This window comes from Ascidiella aspersa, chromosome 9, assembly GCF_963924565.1.
Source record: "Ascidiella aspersa chromosome 9, kaAscAspe10.2, whole genome shotgun sequence".
NCBI lineage: Eukaryota > Metazoa > Chordata > Ascidiacea > Phlebobranchia > Ascidiidae > Ascidiella > Ascidiella aspersa.
The window spans coordinates 20030432-20056272 of NC_139455.1; the positions used below are offsets into that span (position 1 = coordinate 20030432).

A 25841-nucleotide genomic window follows, 5' to 3' on the forward strand; every position below is an offset into this window, starting at 1 on the left:
TGAAATAGTGTCAAGACAAAAGGGCCGGCCGTTATTAAGCGGCCCATGTGAACCGGCCCCATTTATATATCCCGAGCGCCGGGCTATGTTAGTTCCCACATCAAGGCGCCGACAAACGAGCACAAATAACACGACCGTCTCGTTCTCCCAGTTGGCCTGTATGACGTCACTACTTCAAAGGCGGCCGACCCCTTCGGCCCACTTTTAAGTAATTTTTTTCCACCCTTTGGCCACTTAACCAGGGTTTCAACGACTTATTACTTCGTGGCGCGATTTCGTAAATTTAATGCCGAGAAAATGCTCTCGAAAAAAGTTAACAAAACTCTTAAGCCTTTAAAGCAGTTACGCGATTTTATTTAATGAAATTCATCAACCCAAAATTGCTTCAGCGTTCAAGGGGTCCCTTCTATTCATACGTTACTTAATGCTGTGCAACTCTAAGAAATTCAGCTTATAAGCTATAAAAAGCTGTGTGAGATCGCGCAACAAAAGTTAGAAATGCACACAAAGGGTTAAAATGCACAATTTCAAAGCGATACCAGCCTCGTATCGAACAAATGCCGATACTACTACTCATTATCGGGTGTGGGCTACGATCCGATATTATCGGACATCCGTAGTCGATACCGTGAATGCTTTTTTGCTTATCGATGTCGATATGAAACTGGCCTAGTTTAATTTTTTCACGAAGTGAAATCATATCGCACAAACCTGCATTTCTCGACCCAAGAAAGGCAAAGAAAGTATTTACCTGTGGTGCGGGCGAACGATTTTAAGGTATGCGTTGTTAGGGTGCTGAGTTTAGGAAAATTAACAATGCAAGTGTGATACTGTGGTGGCTTCAATTATATATCATCTCTTTCGACAAAGCGGCCACGAAGAAGTTTGAGAACCCAGTGTTGACTTCAGTTAATGACTGGACCCAAGTCTTTTGCACAAATGATTTGGTTAAATGAAGTGTTTTCGTTAAACATTTTTTTTATAAAATTGGGTTACTTATCTCAATTTTTGCACATGAAACAATTTGATGAGAGTTTTTTGTTATAATCGAACGAGTTTACCAATTTTAATAGTTTAATTGACTTGGAATTGACTTGACTTGTACTTGAGTTATTTTACAAATGACTTTACTGGGAATTCAGTCATTTAAAATGACTTAATATTGCAACACTGTGAGAACCGCTAGTTAAACTGAAGCCGACTGCCGTCAAAGCGGCCGCCTTAACCGGCCCAAAGCTGCAAGAGTAATTTGGAGCCGGCTTTTCACAAAGGCCGGCCACTTCAGAACCGAGCTAATCCGCAGCCTGGGACCAGCAGCGGCGTCGGGCGCCGACGCTTTGAAGTCCCGGGCGCCTTTAATCCGTCCAGCGAACAAAGCCAATTATATGCGCGCGCGCCGTCCCGGGACCCGCTTCCCCGGCGATTTCTCGACGTGGCTCTAGCGCGCTGTGTCTGCCGCTGTGCGATATATTCGAGTCACGTATGTTGTATGTGATGCGTCGTTTTCCTTTTGATCGATTGTGGTTTGGTGACAGTCCGGTTTATGACCTGCTCATTTACTGTTCGCTTATTTTCTCGACGCAAGTTGCTTTTGGCCACTGAAATTTGTAAACTTTACCAAGAGTTCCCACTCTCAACACCAATGTCTACAGTCTACACACCCCATTTCAAAGGGCCTAAAATTGGCCAGCCGTCGGTCGTTTAAGACCATATCTATCTCGTTATAGGCACTTTTTATTCCGCTGATTAGTTACATAGCATTCCGGTTACCGACTAGTCGCTGTTCGTTCTACTAAGCGTTTTTCCCGACTGAAGCTTGTGCATCGCTGAATGTATGACTCTATACCCACCTAAATCACCTTGTTTCCACCAAAAATCAAATCAACAGAGAGGTGCTCGAAATGCCCCCCTAAAACCGTGTCTTTCACTTTTTTATCCCTAGGTCGCCGTCCAATGCCAAATGAAACAAATAAAAGGCGGCCAATCCAATTTACTATACCCACCTAAATCACCTATTGTTTCCACCAAAAATCAAAAAGACAAATGGGTGCTCGAAATTCCACCCTAAACCATGATTTTCACCTTTTCACTGCCGCTTCACACGGCCAAATGAAAGGCGACCAATCCAATTTACCTCTGCTTTTACGCCAGGTTGGCTTATTGGAAAAAGAAACCGCCTTCGTTTAAAGCAGCCATGTACACTGGCCTGTTGTATGGCGATCGATTTATGTCCATTGGTCCGCGGCCAGCTTTAAAATTTAAAGCAATACAAAGCTGTTTAGGTGGTCGCCGGTCAGTTTCTGTGCAACTATAGGCAAAATGCTCGCCGACATAATTCATTAAAACCGTGATAATTTTTTCCTGTCAAAAACACAACTTCCTTATTCGTTTGGACGTTTGTCCAGTTTTTTTTGGTTTTGGTGAATGCCTTGTTTAAGCTCACTCACTCCACTTTATGCCTCTGTTTTCATTTAATTCTTGCATAATCGTAGTAAGTCCCATGTAATCTTGATTAATTTTTTATTTCGTTACGTTGTACGTGTTTTGTCTCGCGATTTGACTACTATCGAATCGAGACAGTAAAATAAATTTGGTTTTAGTGTTTGGCTGATAATTTTCAACACCAAGCTTACACCCAGTCCCAAAAGCCACCGGTAAATGTCGCTGCACCACAAACCGACCACAATTATACGACCAAAACATATGGGCATTTTTTTAATACGCTCACTTAGGGTTTTTTTAAGGTTTGGTTTGGGTGACCGCTAAGTAGTTTTAAAAGACCGCAAGTGTTTCATTTAAATACCAAAAAGTTGCAAGTCCAAAATTTGGGAAACCGCTGGAGAAATTTGAAAAAAACACCTTAAAAATACACTGCGCTCACTGAATATGCGTGTTATTTTATCTTAACATTTTTACAAAAAAAATACTCTACTCGAACTATATTTTATTTGAAAAAAATGGCCAGAAAACAACACTTCAATCAGAATGAAATAAAATTCTAATAACCGGGTATAATTCATGAGGAATTTCCACGACAGAGATTAACTTTCGTGCTATAGGATTTGTTTAAACTGTTGTATATTTTGGAGATTTTGTATAAAGTTGGTACGCTGGCCATAAAACCAAAATGGGAATAGTTCGGAACCAAAACAGGACTAATACATATAATAGTTCAAACAACACGAACAGCGAAGGGCCGAAATGCGAATACTCGAAAGGATCTCGTCAAATCCCTAACTGAAATTTTTCTCCGTCCAGGTTGCTACTTCATGGTGGCCATCGCTTATATCGTCGGGTTTTTCCTGCAGGACAACGTCGCCTGTAAGCAATTCCACAGCGATGCTTGTAGCCTCGGAACGCCAATCAGCGACTGTCCAAAGGTAATAGAGCTCATCGTAAATCGTAGACTTTACGGGATTGTACTTTTAGAATAATGACGTCATGCATTCTTGGGTAAAGGAAAAGAGTTCAAATCGTAAAAAACGAGTTAGGATTATATAGGACCTATAGTCTTATGCCACTACTGTTAAACGTTATATTAAAATGTCTAGTAGTGACCTTTTGCTTGTTGGCGACTAAAATTGTTGCTTTTTTATGTTTCACACTAGCACATTTTCTGCATTTTATTTGTCATTTTGCACTACTTTCGCACAAAAAAAAAATTAAACAATTAAACATGTTGTTTTTATATATATAAGTATTTTTTAACGAGTTGTCCAAGCTTTCATTTGTTTTTACATGTCTTTATGACCTAATCAAATACCCTTTAAATAAGCGTATAGACAACTTTCATTTGAACCCATGTTTATGTGTATTTTCCACCCCAACTAAAATTCTGCTCTGTTATCTTACGTTTTAGCAAAACAAACCCAACTCCGACTGCATAACGTTTTACGGCTTGGTCAATTGAAATACTCAGAGCTAACGGAAATGCACAGTAGCTGGCCTGTTTGTGACGTAACCCTGATCTTGTTTTTGTTTGAACGCAGGTTGTGACCCAGGGAGCACGTGAGGCGGGATGCACAGTCCTTTTCATGATGGTCTACTTCTTCAGCATGGCAAGCTCCATATGGTGAGGCTTGGGTGTTTTTTTTTACAGATAATGAACTCAGTCAAATAACGAGTAAGATCGCGGTTACTGAGCGGTGTTACATTTTTTTGATCAGAGCCATTGCTGTTTGCTGATTTTTTCTTGGAAATAGTCAAAACCTTGAAAGAACAAAGGATGTTAATCTAGCTTTTGTGTATCGAAATATATGGCTGTTTTTATGCGTAAACAGCGCCCTCGAGTGGAAAATATGCATATTCTTAAAACCTCAATAACTGTGCTAATACACAACAGACTGAATAATAATTGGCACATACCTTTAAATAACGGTCCTTTACATAATATTTTAATTTTTGTTATAATCTGAGAAGTTCAAATTTTTGTGTCGATTGGACATGGTTTGACTCAATAACATCCTAAATACATCAAGATAGTTCAGCATGCTATATTAAAGCAATTTCGCACCGAAACATTTTTTAATTGGGATTGGGTATAACCCCCTAATAAAAAAAAACTTTTCTCCGTCGTAATTTCAGAATTCGGCTATATTTTAGAACGGTTTGGGTGCCTTAACGATCGGTAATAAAACTTGCTCACTTCCACCCAAACATAAGACAAATTAAGACTTGAACGCGCGCCTTTCTTCCTACGCCCCAAGTTCAACGGTTTTCGCAAGGAAACCCCAAACAATAAGCAGTCACCAGGGTGGCTTTTGTTGCCCGCGTGTCGCATTCCCGGCAAAAGTGTTGGAAGGTCAATGTCAGGTTGGCGGCGCGAACCTGGGCGGGTTCACAGAGTGTTGGGTTGCTTGGCGCGAACCACTGGTAACCGTATAACTCATCGAACCAGTGGTGTGCCACCTAATTTAATCAACACCGCTCCATTTAGGGAGGGTTGTCGCAGCTGAGAAGTGGTCGGTTTTAATTTGGAACTTTATGAAGGGTAGATTGATATCGATAACGCGTTAAATTTTGAATTGTTAACCGAGTTTAAGGATTTGATTTATAACCTTACGAGCAATATTTGCTAACTTCATAATTAATTTTGCCATCATAATTAAAAAGGTAGACTTTACCACGAAAAATTTTCCCGCAAAAAATGTTAAGTAGGTTGTGGCGGTCGGGTATGATTGCGAACTTTATGAGAGGGAGATTGACATTGTTAAAGCGTTGGTTGGTAAATTATCAACAGAGTTTGGCATTCGGTTTCTAATCTCACGTATTTTCGCCAACCCTATACTTTAAATTGCCAAGTAGACTTTACCGCAAAATGATTAATTTGCCCACAATAAGGTAAAAGTAAAAAAATTACGAGTTGGCCTTTAAAAGAGTTAAATTGGTGAAAAAAATGTTTAAATCTATTTGTATCATCTGCAGGAAATAAGCCGATTTCCAGTAGTTTTGCTATGCGCTTATTATTTTTATTTTTGTTTTAACGAACAGCTGAGCACACGCACACATACTAGTACTTTATAGGTGGAGATTAAGACTAACATTAGCTCTTAATCGTCACGAAAAACTTATTAGCGTTCAACATTGGCGAAGTGAAGGTGTGAGTGTCAAATTGAGTTTTTTAGGCATGAAAATATGTGCTGTTGTGTGCACGTTCTAAAACTGAAGGCTTTCGTCCAAACAGTTTCAGGTGGTAAGTTCAAAAAAGCTGAAAATGTTTTGTTTTTCACTAAGAAGCTTGCGCGCAAATAAACCCAATTCACCCGATGATAAAATATCACTCTTGGAAACACAAGTTTTTAAGTGATAGTTTAACGTAGAAAATCCCACCAAACTGTGTGTTGAAACAAGCCTAATGATTTTTTCCTTCGCTCAAACGTCTAACCACGCCCTTTATTGCCTAAGCACTATTTTGAGTACACTTTAACCAGTCTAATCACCAAGCTTGGGCGATCTAAACATTCAAAAACAACTCAAACTTAAACCGTTTTTATCCAGGTGGGTGGTGCTGACCGTTACCTGGTTCCTGGCTGCAGGATTAAAGTGGGGCAACGAGGCGATCGAGCAGAAGAGCCCTTACTTCCACGCGGTGGCGTGGTCAATTCCTGCCGCGCAAACCATCGCAGTGCTGATCTCATCCAAGATCGAAGGCGACATTTTGAGCGGGGTGAGAATTTTTGGCCATTTTAGCATTTTTTGACCACAGGGTAAAGCTTATTGTTTGCAGTATTTTTCATCAACGCGGTGGAGTTTTTGTTATAAAATCCCCTTGAATTTCATGTTTTATGACGTAAAATAATCTGGGTAAAGTTAACTGGCAACACGCCACATTTCATTTCAACAGATATAGTTGTACACGTGGTTGTAAATATACGTAATGATAATATCAAAGCCCATACAGAAGTAGGTCTCATTTTGAACGTTTCGAATAAAACTCTTTATGTTAAAAATAAATAAAGAGTTATTCGAAACGATCAAAACAATACCCACTTCTGTATGGGCTTTGGCATTCTTAGTACGTCTTACTACAATAACCTCCAACCATTATGCTATAAAATGATTGTAAATAAAAAGTAACTTAAGCCTTACAAAAAAAGTTGTATGATGCCACGCAAAATACTTTTTATACAAATATAAACGAAGCGTACGGGAAAGTTCCCAAGATTACACCATGACATCCCATAAGGTTTGAATACTAAGTATTTACAAATTTTTAACGCAGCACTAAAAGGCTGCTATACACACGTAACCATAACGTTTCAGCCCTTAGGATTCGAGGCTTACTAAATGGGAAGGTTTCTGCCACACGTGAACCCGCTTTTTATCTATTGAGTTCCACTAAAGCTGACAAAATGTTCTCATTCAATTCCAAACACTTCGCCCAATCAACGTAATGCCTTAGCACGAATTTGGCCTAGGATGTCTAAAAACGTCGCACTACAGATAGTGCATACCGGGTAGCACTCACTGGAATTACTGCTGATCTGACATACTTGAAATCGCCGTTTTGGCCATAATAATAGTGTTTTCCACTTATTGACAATTTTTTTAGATTAGAAAATATCAAACCTCACTGATATCAAAATTGTCGTGTTAGGACGTATAATATTTTTGCACCACATTAAGTTATATCTTGACATTGAGATGCGTGCTGTCACGATACGACCCCGAAAATGGAATTAAAATAGCAGCTACTTTGGAGCGACCTTCACCCGTAATAGCGCTGCACAGATTTTATCGTCGCTAATATTTGCTTTTCGAGGGCGGCTTTCGACTGCCGACCTTACGCAGTGTTATAAATGCTTTTCTTTAATTTACGCCTGCTTACTTGCACAAAAATTGCTGATTCGGAGCTTGTGACAATTTTACAGCAAACGCCAGTTCTTTTTGCCGAACAAATTTGCTGTAACGAAAAGTAAACGTAAAATACTGGTCGCGTTTTTTTACAACAAAGCTCTTAAACTTGTGTCGATTTAACCACTCCCGAAAATGTAACATAGAAACAACATAAAGTATAACTTTCGGTTCAGGTATTCTTCCCAGTATGTTCGTTTAAATTCGCAATGTTTTCTGATTTTATTAAACTATTTTATATATTTTTATCCGCTAGAGTAAATTAGTTTCTCGTGGGCATGTTTTCTACTTAAAATCGCTTCTTCCCGTCAAGAATTTTTAAAAAGTTTTTTTGCAACTCGTACCTACGAAAGGAGTAATAACGGTAGAGTCCCGATTTTAGTTAAACCCAGATTCTGAAAGTGGCACCAGCCCAATAAGCTTTCTTAGATGCCTTTTTTTAACAATCCGATTTCGACTATTTCTATCCCTGCGTTCGCCAGTCCTTCGTTTGGAAGTATCGTCCGAACAAGGAAAGTCCATTTGCGCCTGGCACCGACGTTCGACGTCATTACTCTTATCTCTGCCTTATGTGTGACATGTCATTGAGTGATAGGGAGTGATATTTGTCCGGTCAAACTCTGTCAGCTCTTCAAATTCCTATTTTTGGCCCATTTTCCGCTATAATTAATCAGTTTGTCAGCGTCTTTATTTTTTACCCACTGTTTTTTTCGTCCTTTGTGAATAGCCGATTTGTTTTTGTTTTTTTCGAAACTGATCAATCGATTTTGTCACCTTAACAAAATAATTGGCTAATAATTTTTTTCTGGAAAATAAATTTTTTTCACTGGCAAACTTTTTTCCACCCATCTTTTCCAAAATATTTTCCCATCGAAACATTTGACAGCGTCGTTTTTTCTCACAGTGAAAGGGCCTAAAGAGGTTTTCCCACATACTGTCTTTCCAATCAAAAAGCTTTTCAAACACGAGGCAACCTCCTACGGCTTTGTTGCGACAAATCTCCCAATGTTTTTTATTCGCCAACTATTTTCGTTATCCCTGCCCTTGTACCACTATATAACCGGCGTTTGTCCGTCCAGGTGTGCTTTGTCGGTATGTACAACACCAGCCACCTGCTCTGGTTCCTCCTGGTCCCGCTCTCAACCTTCCTCCTCATCGGAACCTGTTTCCTTATCGCCGGTTTCGTGTCCATGTTCAACATCAGGTGACATACGGAGGAGTGGTTGTGGTATTGTGGCATAATAAGCGCCAGGTGCACCGTGGTTGTGCTGTATATAGTGCTTGTTTCGGGTGTGCGCTTTTGACTTGACTTGGCGCGTATATACTTAGCGCAAACTGATAATGCCAAAACAATTCCCAACCCACCCTGCCATAGTTGGCGGCGGTTTTTAGCTTGCGAAATAAGATTGTGATAACCCCCGCATTCGTTGTACAGGGGTTCATGGTAATTACTTGTAAAAGTATATTTTCGTTGTTGAGCCGCGATAAAGTTAATGTTGTAACCCATATGAACAGTAACAACCCACTTCGTCGTTTGACAGTTTTGCCTTTAACATTTTAAATTGAGCTCTAATTAAACACGTTTTTATTTTATCAGCTTTCCCCCCACCCCCCGCTCATAGAGTTGTCCATCAGACGATATAAAATGTCCTACGGACAGAAACGTCGTTTGTGAAATAACTTAGTCCAAGTCACGTCTTTTGAAAAATTAACAAGTCAAGTCCTATTGTCCAATTTAGAGCAAGTCAAATTACTGAATAAAAATACAACGATAAACCTTTAAAATTGAATTACTCGTCTGATAAGCTGAAACCCAACCAAAAAATCACTTTTAGCAATTTAATCGTTATCAGGTATAGAAATTAAGATAGATAGCTGAAGTGTTAAGTGAAACACTTTAATTTTAAGCAAGTAATTTGATAAAAAGACTTGAGTCAAATGTAAAATCTTTAGTCCAAAAGACTTAGTCAAGTCAAGTCATTTTACCAAAACGACTTACTTCAATTCAAGTTGTTTAAGAACAGTAACTTAAGTGCACTTAAGTCAAGGCGTGGACTGTGATTACAACACTGGCATGTTGCATGTACCCATGTGTGTATGTAAACTACAGTGTACACTGTACAAGTGCGCACTAGTGCACAGTTATATTTTGAGTCTTCCAACGCCCACTTCGCTCGTACTATTTTCCACGCTTCATTATTAAACCGACATATTTCTCACAGGAACGTGGTAAAGCACGACGCCGGTACGAACAAGGTTGAGAAGCTGGAGCGTCTGATGGTGCGCATCGGCGTATTCAGCGTCCTCTACACAGTGCCAGCCACCGTCATGATCGCCTGCTACTTCTACGAGCAGCTGAACCGCGACGCCTGGCAGAAGGGGTGGTTCAGTCGCAACTGCAAGTGGGTTAAGGCCCCTGTGGGTTACGTTAGCGGGGCTGCTCGGGGTTTCAGTGTTTGGGGATTATGTCAGAAAACATCTTTGTGTCCAGCTTAGTCTGTTACGAAGGCTATGTTTCTGTTTTTAGCTTTTTTTCTTTTAATTAGCACTAAGTACGTCGATTAAATCACGTCTAGGTCGTTTTTCTCTGATTTTATATAGTATTATTTTTTCGTTTTAAAGTGTTTGACCATAGTGTTATATTAATCACGACTCACGAGTGTAACTAAATTAACTCTTCTCATTTCAATAAAATCTTGTGCGAAACCGTTTCTAATCCTCATTCTGATATGTCGTTAGCTCTTAGTAAAACAGAGCCTTTTGCTATTTGCTTTCGTTTTTTGTTTAAGATTTTGTAACGACATAAAAGTGATTTACTTTCACAAGAGTTACGTGGTTTAACCGGGCCCCTCATAACTTCCTGTGTTGTAATAATTTGATATTTAAAAAATGTGTCTTGATCAATATAAAGTTCAAAACCACGTCCGCTGCAAAATTGTCGCCTTTCGCTCTTTAAACCGCATCTTTCTTCAGTAAATACGGTCTTCCCTGTCCCTGCTCGTACGAGGAACACAAGGATAGAAAGCCAGACTTCATCGTCTTCATCCTCAAGTACTTCATGATGCTTATCGTCGGTGAGTAAGCTCGGCCCGTATTAAAAGAACCTTCACTTCGCATTACGTCGCCATTTTTGTGAACTGGGTCGCACAACTTTAAAAGTTGTTCCAGTTTTTGCTCAAATTTTTTCTGGGGATGAGTCTACGAAGCGCCAGCTTAAATTTGCATTTAAAACTTGAAAGAATGAAAAAGCAGCATTTTTGACCGGAAAGGCCTACAGCGCCCTTCAATGCTCCATACCGAGCATTTGAAAGGTAAACCAGATTTAAAAAAAAACTCTCAAACCCGAACCGGAGCTGGACCAGATAGGTCAAACGGTTCAATTCCCAGTTAAAACACGTATTTAAATGGACTTGCATATACAAATATATGCGGCATCAAAATGCAGTTTTCGATGACATTTTATTGTGTTGCCTGGATTATCATAGGTGTGGGTTAAAACGTTACAGACCACTCTTCACAACCCTATCCCTTTCACATCCAAATCGTATACACCAGTGGTTCTCAACCACCGTTCCGCGTCAACTTTCCAGCCGGTCCACCAAATATATTACAATTTTCAATATAATTGCAAATCCAAGATGTTGAAGGCTTGTCCATCAAATTTAGAACTTCGCCTGTTCCGTGATTTGCAGCATTGTGACGTAACATGGAGTTAATGTTATACTTTGGACTTTATCGTACGTCACAATGCTGTAAGTGTTTTGCCTAATTGTTTAAAAGTAAGCTACAACTCGTGTAAATCTTAAACTTTAAGACCAGTTGTACGTGAAAACTTCAACAGAACATAGTACAACACGTATGATATCAAAAAGAAAGCAGCAAATCGCTCATTAAATTGAAGTTTCCATTCTTTGCTTTTAAGTTGCATACTGTCGTAATTACATTTTGGGTAGAAGGTCCCCACCGGTCCGCAAAATTTGTTTTGAAATTTTACCGGTCCGTAAGCTAAAAGTTGAGAACCACTGGTGTACACCATAAACTTTAATCGCCGCTAAAAAACTTCTTTTCCAACCCGCACGCAGGTATAACCTCGGGCTTTTGGATCTGGTCGAGCAAGACGGTCGAGTCCTGGCTCCACTTCAAGGAGCGCATTTGCTGCGCTGGAAGAAAGCGCTCCCAAGATGGCGGCCACGCCGGCAACGGCCGCTACCACAACGCCAACAACGGAACCATCGAGAGCATTCCGCTCAGTGAACAGCGCCTGCCGCTCTACCCGCCCGTCAGCCACCCCGCGTAACCGTGACGTATCATCGACGCGCTACCATGAAATAGATGACGTCATTGTGACGTTGGCAGGCCGCGAGAAACGGTTGCTGCTACAACTGCTGCTGACTGCTGCTGAAAACGTTGTTGTGCGTCGGAGGTTCCATTCGAACTTAAGCGACGGCGCTTATTTAGTTTTTTTTAATATATTTTGTATAAACATGATGCGGTTCGAAATCTTTCTATCAAACTATTTTCGTCGACTGATGGATATTTTGTTTTGTTTTTCTTAACGTTTTTATTTTCGATTTTTTTAACAACAAACTAACTAAAAAAAATCGTGCATTTTAAACGCAGTCAACTTGCCCTGTATACAAAGTGTCTTATTTTAGTACAGAACTCAAAGTATTGATCCATTCTCAACGTTTTTTTAGAAATGTGACTCCGTCTTGTTAAGGAGGCAACAAATTGTGTCTAAAAGGCATTTAAAACTGGCACGTTAAAATATTAAACTAAAAAATAAGTAATAGAAGGCGTTAGAAAAAACTAGCACGTCAAATAAAATGATTAAAACTAGCACGTCAAATATCAAACTAAAAAATAGGTATTAAAAGGCGTTTTCCAACTAGAACGTTAAGATATCGAAATACCGCTTCTTGTTTTTATTACGCGTGTGCTTGCTGCAAACGCCGCGTTATTTTATATACACAAGCGACAATGATGCGCAGAAGCGGCCCAGCTCGCGTAGTTTTCTCCGAGCACTTTCATAAACACACCGCAGTTCTGTAAAACGGCAAAGATGCAATACCCCCTTGTCCGCTGGCCGCTGTCGGCCGGCCGCTACCCAAGTATTACCACCATTCTTGTTCTTAATTATACTTCTCATTCTTGTCGTTTCTTCGCGTTTCTTGGTTTGGTTTTTAAACGCTTTTCGTCGGCCTCTCGTTTCTTTGCGAGCCCGCTTTACTTTTTGTAAAGAATTTAGCCGACCATCGCGTCGTGTGCCGGTCGTCGTGCGTTTTTATCTGCTCGCGCAATAACACGAAACACGTACAAGGAATTCGCATGTGATTTTAAAGTTGGCCAGTTCACGCTTTTGGCAGTGTTTTTCAATTCAGGGTCACTTGCTCAGAAAGATTCTTTTGTTTCGTTTAATTGCAAGTTAGCTAAGTATTTATTTAAGATCCAGTAAAACCCTTAAACCAGGGGTGCCCAACTCCAACGTGCCGGAGTGCGAATTTTTATCTTATAACCTCTTCCCGTGCCAAAATTTTCGTAACTAATCCTTTTTAACTTTAAAAGCGCTCTTTTTTCAAAAAAATCAAAACGTTTATTTAAACATGAAAAACAATTGTTTATTTAATCAAGCAAACCATTTATAATTGACCAAAATTGCTTCACAGTTGGCTAAATAACAAATTTAGTATTTTGGGGGCGGGCTTGCGTACCATTTTTTATTAGGTCGCGTGCCGCGTATTGGACACCCCTGCCTTAAGCTGAGTAGTAAGTATTAAAAACGAACAAAACAGACGCTCATAGGTAGCTTTTCAACCTTTAACGAAATTTGCGACGAATAGAGAACCGCCCGCTAAGAATTTAAACAACTGCAGAAGCTTGGGTTGGAGGAATAATTTTACACCCTTTTCGGAGTTTTTTGCGCTTTTCCCGTGAAGAAGGTTTTTAGGAGTGGTTAACACTTTAGTGATTTCGACCCTTGCAAGCACCATTATCGCTTTCAGTTTCATGCACGCCGTTACTTTAATTAAAACAAAACAGTTGTTGGTTTTATAATGTTTGGCGGGTCAGGCGATTTAACAAAATTGCTTTTACAAGTTTGTCCATAACATAGATATCATTTACCGCTAGAGGGCAGTAACAAGATAACTTAAATCTTTAAAATAAGTTAAAATCTGGCTTTTGCTATACGGTACTTTATCGCGCTGTTTTTGAAGAAATTTCGATTAAAACAAAAACACGAAAAATAAATTGGTCATATCCGACAAAACCATCCACCAGCCTTTGAGGTCAATTCAGGGGATAATTTATGCAAAGGCTTACACTTTCAGAAGTAAAATTGCACGTTCTAAAACAACTGCCGTTTATAAAAACAAATAGATCAGAATTTTTAAATATATATATACATATATATGTATATTGTACTAAGGCCCCTTAAACTACAATATGTGGCGTCCGTACTGGCAGCGTTTCTGTGATGATCGTAAGCTAGCACAAGCAAACCAGTCTTCATTGCACCAAGAGATCGTCCAGCACAATAGAAGCGTTTTACTGACAAAAATATGCCAGGCGGCTCACTGTATATAAACAGCACGTGTACAAAAATGCTGCAGCTTCGCTAAGGCATTTCCCTGCGGCGCTGTAAACACTTTTCTCAAACGATACTAAATCCCTTACGTTGCGTGCAAACATTTAACCAATTCTTGTCAAAAAGCCGCGGTTTATCATTTTTGGCTAACACTGCTTGCAAAGCGTAAAACTTTAATTTATACAAAAACATTTATTAATATTTTTATTAGGTTTCTATGAAACGGTATTTTCTTTTTTTTTTTCAGTAAGCTGTAGTCTCGTCTTGGTATTTTCGTAGTTTAATTTTTCTTCAGTAGGCCTATTTATTCGACATGAAGATCATTGCTTAAAGAGTAATTTAACAAATATAAGCCCAGCCGACTTATATTGCCAATTACTGATATATGTATAGGCTACACATTTTAATTTTTTGTACTATTGTAAATTAATTAAGGTGTTTAATGTGTTAGTGAACACGTAACATTGTTTTCGTACAGTTTAAGACCACGGCGCGTAATTTTTTTAAGGCATGGAAAGGCGTAGAAACATGACTGAAAAGTAAGGGTCAGGCGTATTCAAATGATTATTTGTAACATACCATAGTCCCTTTTATACACTACAAAGACTTCAAAAGAAGGGAGCATTACTTAAATCCCCATTTATTAAAATTTTTATTTTTCACATAAACCTCCCGAAAACAAACTGGACAAACCACTTTCAAATAATAAAAGTCACTTTTTAGTTTTTACCGACACGATTGGCCTGTCTATTTAATATACCGCTTTTTGAATTGAGTAGAATGTTTTGGTCGTCCCGTCTTCGTGCGTGCTATTTTTACACCTTAAAGAAAACACAGCGGACGGCCGCTCTTTTAGTGGCCGTTACAACCCACCAGCACCCATAAATTTAGACTTTCACATATGGAATGTCGTTCGTGTTTTTAGGTGGCCAAGTAGCGGTAAACCTCAAGGGTCTTTGAGGGGTTTGTCGCATCTTTGTCGCTGGCCGTCCTCGTCAGTTGTTTGCACTGGTCAACAGAATCCTGTACGCCTTCTGTCAAAGACTCTCCAAAGTGATCTTTGCCGCACTTTTGTAAACTTTACGATGTAATGCTGCAGAGTCACTTTTATCCCTTTATACCAGTGGTCGGCTGTAGGTCTATGGATACTGTATTAGGTTTTTATGACGTAACTTTGTTGTCTTATTAATTTCTGCACCAAAACAAGCTCAAGGTTCTTATTGAATCAAAGTTAAAATAAATTGCAATAATTAAACATTTATTGTTTTGAAGGCCGGTAAATGATAAAATTAAGGTTTTGAACCGGTACGCAATGCAAAAAAGGTTGCCGATCTGTGCTCTATAATATAGATTCTGCATGAGAGATGAAAGTCAGGAAAGACAAGCATATTTTTAAATGGGTCACAAAACAAACTTACATCTTGAAAACATATGAATAAGTATTCCCAGACTGTATGCTGTATCTGTTGTTCAAGTTTTGTTGTATTACGTTGATATTCTCGCAGTAGCTTCACTCGTCCAGCAATCATATATAAACTAAAACAGTTTTAGTACAAATTTATTACCGCAAATTTGTACAAAATTGCAGAAAAAACAATTCCCAGAAGACTGTGTAACGCGGTTTTAATCTGCGCGACCACTTGAAAGTTTACAACAGTTTACTGTGAACACTTTTCAAATGCTTCAAGTCAGTGGTCGTAAACTCAGTGCCGGACCGCAAGAAGTTTGCTACCGGTCCGTACATCAATACGTTAAGGCAGTGGTCGGAAAACTTTTTTATCGCGGCCCAAAGTACTGTAAAACGTATACTAGAAAATGAAGATTATATCTGCGATTACGTATATTTAAAGTTGGCCAAAAATATAGTTCTCAGGACCATATTTGGCAGGTGGGTCTGAACCACGCTGAGACAATATGAAAATTCTAAGCCACATGTATTTTTAAAACAAAGTGCAATGAATGTATGGCTAACACGCGGCCCACAACTACACGCAACTCGCGGACAACTAAAAATGGCTTTGCGGCCCACAGTTTGCCGACCACTGCGTTAAGGTGTCGGCCCATCGTTTGTACTGTTCGTATTGCTTTTATCGCAGTATTCGGATTTGCATCGTAACTTTGTTGTCTTATTACGTACCATTAGAACTTGTTGCAGCAAATTCTTATTGAATCAAAGATGTAATCTTTTTTTTTTTTTATTACTTAGCATTTGTCAGTCCGCGATTAAATTTCAGTTTTAGACCGGTCGCCTAGTTAGAACGTTTGCCGACCCCTGCTTTAAAAAAAAGCGTTTTATTTCTTGCATTTTTGCAAAGGGCGTGACCGTAAACCGGCCACCACAAACATGTTGTGACATATTGTGCTGCAGCGAAATGCAGGTGGACACAGAATGAATATCAAAACCCATGCAGAAGTAGGCTGCATGTTTTAAACGTACTGAATCGATATTATATCATTTTTAAAGGTGGCAAAGAAAGCACTGGTTGAAAAAAGCCCTAAGCAGACGGATTGCCAAACGTTTGAAATCCTACTTTTTTAATATAAATAGGTTCTAAAATAAATTAGCCTACGTTGAGCAATATAAAAATAAACTAAGTACAGAACTTTGGTTTACTAGGTCTGCACTTTATTTATCTTTATCATCGATGTGCCACCAGAATCGTTTGATTTCACCATTCGGATTCAGGCAGATTCTGTTATTCGAAAGAAAATTCTGGTTAAGCAATATACTGGTAAAACACGCAAGCGACAATTATAAAGCAGCAAGCTAATCGAAATGCCGCCCATGCCGTTGACAAGCTTCCCAGGCGATTTATGCGCGGCCTAGACCCTAGCACAACTATTTATCCGTCTTTGTATGGTTTAATTTAGGGCGTTTCGTTCGCCTTGCAGCACAACGTATCGCGTGCCTCCGCTCTGTGTACGTTTTCGCTGCAACTTCCGCTCAGGATCTGAAAAACAATTAATAAAAATAAACTGGCAATTGAATTGGACGAACTATCGATGACGACATTACGACGATGCTGTGCCTTCTTTGCGGATGGCGCCACGCCCAAGTCACGTGACCTGAGCGATATCTATAAATCGCTATCGGAACGAGGTCTGCGGCTTTGTGAGATCGGAAGCACTTTCGATGCGTTATTTGGGGTATTTTGAAGATTTAGGTCGGCGGCTGCGATTTGAACCGAAATATGTCTTGGGAGCTAGTGTTTTTGTATCGCCCAATGTGTTTCATATAGCTATAGTACCTGGTCCAAGAAACAAGACTAAATTGCCCCTGTTAAACCGGTACCAGGTGTAAATCGCAACTGTTTTGACGCTTTATTTAAGTGTTTCTCAATCAAAGATGGGTCGATGTTTAATTTGGTTGGCTCACCGACTGCAGCAGTTCACATGGTTATATTTATTAAGGTTGGTTCTGAGCAAGATTTCACCAAAATTTAACAAAATTAAGGAAGCATTACGAATAATGTCCTAAATATTAATGAATAAAATACGAAACTTATTTGTGCTAGTGTATTATGTTTTGTTAGCTTAAAAAAAGTTCAGCGAAGAGAATTGGGTCGCCAAAACTTCGCTAATGTAGGCTACTTACGCTTAACACGCCGCGGAAAAAGGTTAAGAAACATACTGCCTTACTTGGTTGTGTTTAGTTCTCCCAAAAGCAGTGATGGATTCAAGATTAAAACATGGTTCCAGGTTTAAAACTAGCTTTTAAACTAATTTATTAACGTTTTTAGGCAACTTTAAGGATTTTTTAAATTTTTTAAAGTAAGTTGTAACCATTCGCATATAATGGAGATTAAAGTTCCCAAGTTCGACTCGTCCTTTTTGTCCGGCTACCCGGCCTACTTGCAAATTGTTGCTCTTGGTGCAGGAGCCGGTGTATTTGGCGTTATTGCCAACAATGGTAGGTCAACCAACAAATCGCCTTATTCATGCTTTGACATTTTATCGGCATATAAAATGGATCTTCATATTTAAGCGATAAAAATTATAATTTTAAACGTTTTGCGTGAATATTATGTTTTAATGTTTGAGGCCATATTGTTGTCTAAGTATTAAGCGAGAATAGCTAAGATATTAATGACGTTGTTTTAGTTTTTATCAACAATACTTTTATTTTCTATGTTATAGTCCTTTAAATATCCTCCAATTAAAAAATAAATTTATTTTAATTTCTCACTTACTGGAACTCACACAACAAATTTAAATTAAATAAACACGGCTCCAGCTGTAAAAAAATATATTTTTAAGTAAAATGCTTGTAACTAATAAAACAGATTGTACGATATTTCTTTCATGGTTTTGAACAATTATGATAATTGCTTTGAACAACTTTCATTTGTTTTTAACATTTCTTTACATATGGGAGTTCTGGAGATAGATCGACCCTATACCACTTAAATCAGGTTCTAAAATCTAAACAATGTCCCCAAAATGCCCAACGCGTAGCAATATATTCGCTATCAACAGTAACATCAAAGTTTAATTCAAAAACAAGTTTAATTCAAGACAAGAAGTGTGTTTACAATATCCTAAGCGCTAGAGTAAAAGAGAAGGGGCAAATCCAAACCATAGTTACGTTAAAGTAAAATATCTGACCCTGGTTTTTCTCGGGGTTTTTAAACTTTAAGTTTTATCATTTTTGTACGCGTCAGCTGAACAGTGACAAACAAGCAGAAACCTGCTGCCAATGTGTTTTGGATTCCATAAAGATACGCCTATTTGTATAGTTGTAGTATTTGTTACGTCACAGGTATGGAGGCTAGCAGCCGGACGGGCGAGGCTCTAATGTGGGTGGCCATCTTTGCCTGGGTTACTTCCTTTTTCCAGTTCGTGTGCAGGGCTTTCGGCCGCAACCCGGTCAAAATCTGCGGCCGCCTCATGATGCTAGTTCTGGTTGTGGCTCTGTACATTGTCACCACCGTGCTCTGGGCCGTTTATGACGTAAGTGCACGTTACAATGCTTGAGTGTTTCCAGATACCCTAATGTGGAGTCTGACTCCGTTTGGATGAGTGGTTTCTAACCAGGCTTGCCAGATTGGATTTTTGACGCCAAATACCAGAAATCTGGCTTTTTGAACATGGTTGGCCTCAGAAAATGTATTTGGCATTTTTTCCTCTACTCTTTGAGGCAAAATAGCATCACGTGTGGTATCCCTTAACTCAGTGTTCCGCAACCTTTTTTGGCTTGCGGCACCCTACAGAAATTATAAATAGTTCCTGGCACCCTTGCTCGTATTTTTGCTAAGTGGTAAACTGTAACGTTACAATATGACAAGGTTAATAAAACCTGTTTTAATTATTGGCACTCTAATCGTGCAAAAAAAGTTGTATCAAGAAGCTAACCAATAGAGCAAAAATTGGAATCTCTCTCAAAGAATTTGAAATATTTCGCGGCACCCTTGAGCATTAAAAATGGCACCCTATAGTGTGCCGCGCCACTCCGGTTGAGAATCACTTGCCGTAACTTGTTTCACTTCTTTGCTTGATTTCGCTCACGTTAACATTTTATTGCGTCAAAAGTGCAGACAAAGCCGCCTTTTCTCATGATCCAGCATTTGCCTTTCATTCTAACATTTTCTTTATCCTTTGTACAGGCCTTTCAAGTCAAGCCGGCTCACAGTCGCGCCATTCTCATTTTTGTCCTCGCCCTGATAACGACACTCAGCTACTTCGTCCAGCTCGTGCTGGTTTCAATGGCAGCAAAGGAGGAGGGCTGCTGTGACGAAGGACAGGGTGCTGGTGTTGTGGAAAATGGCAAAGCCGAGGCCAAAGGAGCGGTGAGTATCTTGCAATAGAATTTCTGCCTGAGACCGAGTTACTTGCATTCTAGTGTAGTAGGATTTCTTTAACTTTTTTGGAAGCACAGTGGAATTTTTGTTTAAGGATTTTAGATTTAAATTACACAAAATAAGTCCATGAACTGTTTAAAAGGACCAAATTATAAATGAAGTTGTCCAAGCCTGGCCGGGATTACCTCTGTTTGGCGTAGGGCTTAATCAGCCGATGTGGCAGTTCAGGGCTGATTATTATAAAAATGTAGTAAATTGAAAATTGAATTAATTTTTGAAAAAATTGCACCTGCTAAAACTAAAAACGCTAGAGAAACAAATTGGGTTGATTCAAATGCAGGTTGTGCTGCTGTTCCGTTATTCACCTGTCAACCCACATTGCTTCCAATTTTATCAGTTCATTTCTGGCATGGGAGTTGTTTGAGTTGCACCCCAACTAAACATCGCAATTGTTAAGGGCGTCCAACAAGTTAAGGGAATACTTTCTTGTAAATGGTCATTTCCATTTAGGGTGCAAAAACAAAATTTTCTGTTTTTTTAGAGCCAGAATGTTAGCTCGAGCGGTTTAAACGAACTTTTAAAGGAGGCAAGACCTGCCATTGTAAGTCCATTCCGCACGGCTCTTTTAATTTCGCTTACAAAATGTCAATGGCACAATTTGGGGGTATTGCATATTATTTAAACTGTGCGTAAATTCCGAAGGGGGTTCGCAATAGTGTATGGTATGTTATTTTTAACTTTACGAAAAAGGATACGAAAAGCAGTGGTCACATTCTTCAAATCGATGGAACTCTAAGGGACACTTACTGCAGTTCATTGCGTTATTCTAGGGCTTTAGATTGCAGCTTACAATTGGTTTCTTTTAAAAATTAAAAGAGTTTTATAAGTTTTTACGAGATAACAACATCGATTTGATTTTGCTGCTCTCGTGTTTAAATAAACCGCATGGGGAGCAATTCTTTCCAGACGCAAATTGCTTGCTGTTTTTATAACCTTGAGCCATGCAAAGTTTTATCATTGCCGCCTACAAAATTCTGTCGTTTTCTTCTAATATAGCCAGCAGAAAAAAACAAGCAATATTTGTGGTTTGCTTATAGGAGCAGCAGGCAACAACCAGCACTTAGGTGCTGCATAGATGAGCATTGCAGCATGAAAGAGGAGAAAATTTCAACATCTAAGAAGAACGCCGCTTTTTACGTTTTTCCTGCATACGAGAAGCGGCGTAGCTCTTTCCTCTACAGTCGTCAGCAATTATTTCCGCCGTTTTGCTTGTTGTTAAAACACTAATTTGTTTTTAGTTTCCGTTCGTATAGTTTACATTAAGCGACTGCTCGCATTGTGATTAAAAATATTATGTAGAATAACCATAGGTTAGTTAAACGGGTATTTAAAACAACACTGGGACTTTAAAAAACGCAGTCGTGTAAACAGGCCAAGCGTAGTACCATGTTTAAAACTCAAACTTCTCTTATTTCAAAGTATGATGTTCACATTTTCAAAATATGTTAGTTTTCTATGAATACAGTAGGCATTGTGACATTCTTGAAGTCACTTTTGTTGTTAGTTTATTTAAGTTGTTTATCATCATAGTGGCTTGTATCACATACTGAAAACATATCTCGTATTTTTTGCTTACCAAACGCAATCCGTTTTGTGTACTACCTACATTGCAAATAAACACGAAATGCATAACACAAAACACAACCTAACATAAAAATGTAAATCCCCATGTGTCCGCATTGGCTGTGAAAGCGCTAGTAAAAAGTCAGGCTAAAAAACAGAAAGGACTAGAGAGATTATCCGCGCGAAATTTTGGATAAATAATAACATTCCTCTCCGCCTGCACTGCTTAAAATTGATGAAGAGATTAAAACCAGCCGCAATGAATGCACCTGCTGCGGTTACTCAAGCGTAACGGCGGGTAATTGCTCCAAACGGTAAAGGACTGTACACAAGGAAAATATAAACCTTCAGTGACTGCTCGCGGCTTGCTGCTAACATTTTTAATTATTAATTTCAAAAAATGATGCTTTAGTTGTGCACCATTACTATTAGTCCAACATATTAAGCGGGTCACCGAAATATCTGATTTCGTTTCTGGTTTAACATTTGACCTGATTACCAGTAACCTAGCTGTGCCCATCCCACTACACTCCCCTTAAGGTCTGCAATACGTCACCTTCCTAAAGCGTCGTCGCATTTTTGCGTTGACATGTTATTAACATTATGCGCGCCCGCCGCTGCACGGACACAAAAATTCCTGCCGTTATGCATTTTTAAAAAAAATTGGCGTTTCGATTTCTTGCATTGCATAACAGAATACAGAATTCGCCAACCGGGCTAACTTATATTAATGCCAGGCACTGGTATTAACAAAGGGGTTTTATTATGGCCAAAGCGCCACATTACTACACATTACGCATAAACATAAAAAAAAATATTTAAGTTATAGATACATTATGATGAGCATAACAATACATTCCATTTTTATTGTTTGGTTTTAGTTTAACCATATATTCATGTTTGTAAAAAGTTGACCATTTTAACAAGACTAAAGGCAATTTAGCCTGTTTTGACGTGACATGCAAAAATTGTACGACAGAAATATTTTGGCGATGATTAACCTTTGCTAACTGAAAACACCTTTTGATATATTTTAGAGCTTTTTGACTAGTTTGAGCATAGATGCTCATCTTCCATTTAGTGGTTGTTAAAAATGTTTATAAATTCTGCTAGCGGCGGTAAAGAGCACCATCACAAACGTGACAGACAAGCAAACTGAGGGTTTAAACATATTACCAAGGGATTCACTGTTCTCATATTGCCCAAAGCAGTGCTTCCCAACCAGTGGGTCTTTTTTCTACTAGATCGGGACATTTTTGTATTATCATTACGTAAAGTTTTTGCAACAATGTAACAAATACGTAACGATGAGATGTGTTGTGTCGCATTAACTATTTCAGTACATACGTTAGTAGTAAAGATACAGGTTTTATGTAATGGTCATATCTTATTGTGGGTTGCACAATAAAACTTGCATTAAAAGTGGGTCGCGCGGACTGAAAAAGGTTGGGAAGTACAGTTACTAAAATACACTGCTATTTTTCCTCCGGCATATATGAATACAATGATTATTTTAAAGAAAGGTTACCCTATCGTAGCGTTATGGGTGTCAAATTTAAAACATCACATTCTTTGTGGCTATAACAAAACAACATCGTGCATATATTCTCGAAAAATAAAATAATTTTTTTAGATATACTCAATTTTTTCAAGTAGTGCTTCATTAAGGAGTTCCTTTAGGTAAAACAACACTTAAAAAACATCTCATGTAAGAACTCTTCATTTTCGGGCGCCACAAATAAGCAAGCGAAGGAAAAATAAAATCGCCTTGGCCCCGACAAAACTTGAATGCCAGTCCGCAATAAAATCCATAAATTAACTAGAGAATTTCCTCCTTTAGCGTTGCGCACATGCGTTCACATTCCTTTCGTCGATTCGTATAGTTTTTCGATCGCGCGCATTCCAAACCCACTCTTCGTTGTTAGAGAGAGGCTGAAACCTTTATCGCAAGTTTTCTTCCGTTTTTTGGAGAATTAAATGTCCCGAAAGAGCGCCTCGGCATCGGCTGCTTCACATAAAGCTCTGCAAATTGCCCTTTTCAAGGTTGTCCGTCCACGTCTCTTTGTCCATAGCGTCGTACGGGTCGAGAACCACCTTCACGCATCTATAATGTAGCAATGTGCTGGTTAAGTTTATGAGATGTTGAATCTAATCATCCTGTACGTTAGTGTTTCTCAACCTTTCATGGCTAGCGGCACCCCTCAAAAATAACAAATAGATTGCGGCACCCCATAGGGTTTTTTCTGTAAGTAATTTACAATAAACGGAACTGGAACAACACCCATAAACTCTACACAACGAAGGAAGTTTTAATTGGATTTATTTCACTCGAAACTTTAAAGATTCTCTTACAAAAAAAATCGTAAGACTTGAGCAAAAATAAGATTCTTAAAGATTCTCGAATATCTCTCGGCACCCTTGAGCATTAGAAATGGCACCCTGGTTAAGAACCACTACTGCATGTTAAACCTTTAGTATCACAGGTGAAAATCCAGCAACCAATAGAGCACTTCTGTGCTTGGGTAAGAATCAGCTGGCACTAGGCTACATTGCGTTTATCAAAACCTGGAGTGACACGTAGATTTCCAGGGTTTTACATTGCATTTAACCAGGTATTTATTAAACATTTTCCAGTACACGTGTTGAAATTGAAATCAAAACAAATTAAAGGCGTTTCACATTTTGCTGATGCGTGGTTCATTTTAGTTGAAGACAAACATATGCGGCTTAAGGTAATACATTAAAACAAAAATTGGGCTTTTATGATTGTTTATACTTTATAGTGTTCCGAATCACAATAAATCGATGTACACAATTCTGTCTGAACATTCTAACTTGTTTTCCCCAACTATGAGCGTCATTCAACTGACATGTAAACCATATGCCTGGAACAGCGGCCCTCAACCAGTGACCCCACTGGTGGGCCATGGAAACATTTTAAGGTGGGCCACAGACCAATTTAAAAACTTTGATTTGTTAACGAATTTAGTTTCATTTGTGTCTCAATGGGCTACCTAATTTTACAGGAATAATGGCTTTGGGAGGAATTGAGAAGGAATGTAAATTTATATTTCGGAAGTATCTTACTAATGCACGGTTGAATAAATAATCGGTTTTGAAATTTGTTCTGCTGTTTTCTGTTCTAAACCTATTTTATTGGATTTTTTCTTACAAACTTATTGAGCCACGGAATTTCGTGCAGCGAAAACGGGTCACGATAGAAAAGGGGTTGAGAACCACCGAGCTAGAATGAATATTGCGAACAAAATATTTTTTTGCGCAATAACATATTAAAAAATAAAAATAACCGGTCAATTAAACTTATAAATCGCACGGTCAAGCACACAACAAATAGCTATTTGCAAAACGCCACCAATATTTTTGTTTACAAATTTACAAGCCACGTAAACTTACTTGTAAATTTGGCAGAGAAGGAAAATGACCAAACCGCACAGAAGAAGTATGATGAGCGGTTGCTCGATTCCCTTGCTTATGTAAAGATGATCAAACACGAGTTCCTCTTCAAAAATAGCATCTTCGGTCGAATCCATCATCTTCAAACGGTTGTAAGATTGCCTTAACTTTTTTCCACTGTTTTCAAGTTGTTTCACAGTAATCGCACGGCAATATTGCACGCACTTAGAAATTTAATATCGACTGCAATGTGCTCATCTGTAATTCGTAAAACATATATAGTAAGGGTCGAGCGTTATGCGACTGCGAGTAGTATGTGTGACGACTAAATTCCATACGCCATTTGTTATTTTTTGCATGCTTCATAAAGGTCTGAATGATGGCTAAGTTAGACTGCTTTAAGTAATATGTAAAAATTTCTGATCGATATACATTATTTTACTTCTGGAGATATTACAAGATTAAATTTCGAGCTGCCTGCTTTCCTCTTGTAAACTCTCTATACAACCAAATGATTTTGCGATGCGTCAGCGCGAATATGGTTGTGTTTAGTGATGAAGCATTACCAGTGTTGTAATGACTCTTAAGTGCACTTAAGTCACTGTTTTTAAATGACTTGACTTGACTTAAGTCATTTGGGCAAAATGACTTCACTTGACTTGACTTAAATTCTTTCGGACTGGGACTTGACTTGTTATTTATTCAAAAAGACTTGACTTGGACTTAAGTTATTTTGCAAATAACTTGACTGGGACTTAAGTCATTTTAAAATGACTTGTTTACAACACTGAGCTTTACTGTAAGTAATAAAATACTTCTCTTTAATCGAACATACTCTTGGTTGATCGCTTATCCTGACTGAAATGCAAAACATAACTATAGGCAAAGCCACCGATTATATGCATCATGGCATTGGTCGAGTAATTAATTATAAGGCCATTGGGTGCGATCCCAATCAAATACAACAACAACAAAACTCTGATCTAAATTTTAAGCTAAACACAGCTATCTTAAAACCCAGCAAAAAAAAACATTAAAATATTACAACAGCAAACAAAAACTGCTAC

The 25841-nt window shown here is 38.7% G+C and overlaps 3 protein-coding genes across 3 annotated transcripts in view; 2 read left to right on the forward strand and 1 right to left on the reverse strand.

Moving 5' to 3' along the window:
- The window catches only part of LOC146133490 (frizzled-1-like), a 29509-nt gene extending 16704 nt beyond the window's left edge, over positions 1-12805 (forward strand). Inside the window, exons 7-14 of the mRNA XM_083396587.1 lie at positions 3259-3380; positions 3990-4072; positions 5998-6166; positions 8433-8557; positions 9576-9755; positions 10327-10427; positions 11436-12139; positions 12221-12805. Coding sequence (XP_083252713.1) covers positions 3259-3380; positions 3990-4072; positions 5998-6166; positions 8433-8557; positions 9576-9755; positions 10327-10427; positions 11436-11650 — 995 coding nt within the window. The 3' untranslated portion in view covers positions 11651-12139; positions 12221-12805. The remainder of the gene's footprint in view (positions 1-3258; positions 3381-3989; positions 4073-5997; positions 6167-8432; positions 8558-9575; positions 9756-10326; positions 10428-11435; positions 12140-12220) is intronic.
- Positions 12806-17734: 4929 nt separating this feature from the next.
- On the forward strand, positions 17735-21375 carry LOC146133491 (uncharacterized). The gene is made up of 4 exons (XM_083397763.1): positions 17735-17849; positions 18699-18889; positions 19543-19725; positions 20835-21375. The coding sequence occupies exons 1-4, from the start codon at positions 17735-17737 to the stop codon at positions 20859-20861; spliced, it is 516 nt and encodes a 171-aa protein (XP_083253889.1). The 3' UTR covers positions 20862-21375.
- Positions 21376-22123: 748 nt separating this feature from the next.
- Positions 22124-25024, reverse strand: LOC146133492 (cortexin-3-like). The gene is made up of 2 exons (XM_083397444.1): positions 24775-25024; positions 22124-23464 (listed from the first exon to the last, which is right to left on the reverse strand). The coding sequence occupies exons 1-2, from the start codon at positions 24912-24914 to the stop codon at positions 23371-23373; spliced, it is 234 nt and encodes a 77-aa protein (XP_083253570.1). The 5' UTR covers positions 24915-25024; the 3' UTR covers positions 22124-23370.
- Positions 25025-25841: the final 817 nt, after the last annotated feature.

Coding starts and splice junctions, on each gene's coding strand:
- LOC146133491 (XM_083397763.1), top strand. CDS start 17,735: ATGGAGATTAAAGTTCCCAAGTTCGACTCGTCCTTTTTGTCCGGCTAC. Junction 17,850..18,698: donor TGGCGTTATTGCCAACAATG/GTAGGTCAACCA, acceptor GTTACGTCACAG/GTATGGAGGCTAGCAGCCGG. Junction 19,726..20,834: donor AAGCCGAGGCCAAAGGAGCG/GTGAGTATCTTG, acceptor GTTTGCTTATAG/GAGCAGCAGGCAACAACCAG.
- LOC146133492 (XM_083397444.1), bottom strand. CDS start 24,914: ATGATGGATTCGACCGAAGATGCTATTTTTGAAGAGGAACTCGTGTTT. Junction 23,465..24,774: donor CTTCTCTGCCAAATTTACAA/GTAAGTTTACGT, acceptor GCTACATTATAG/ATGCGTGAAGGTGGTTCTCG.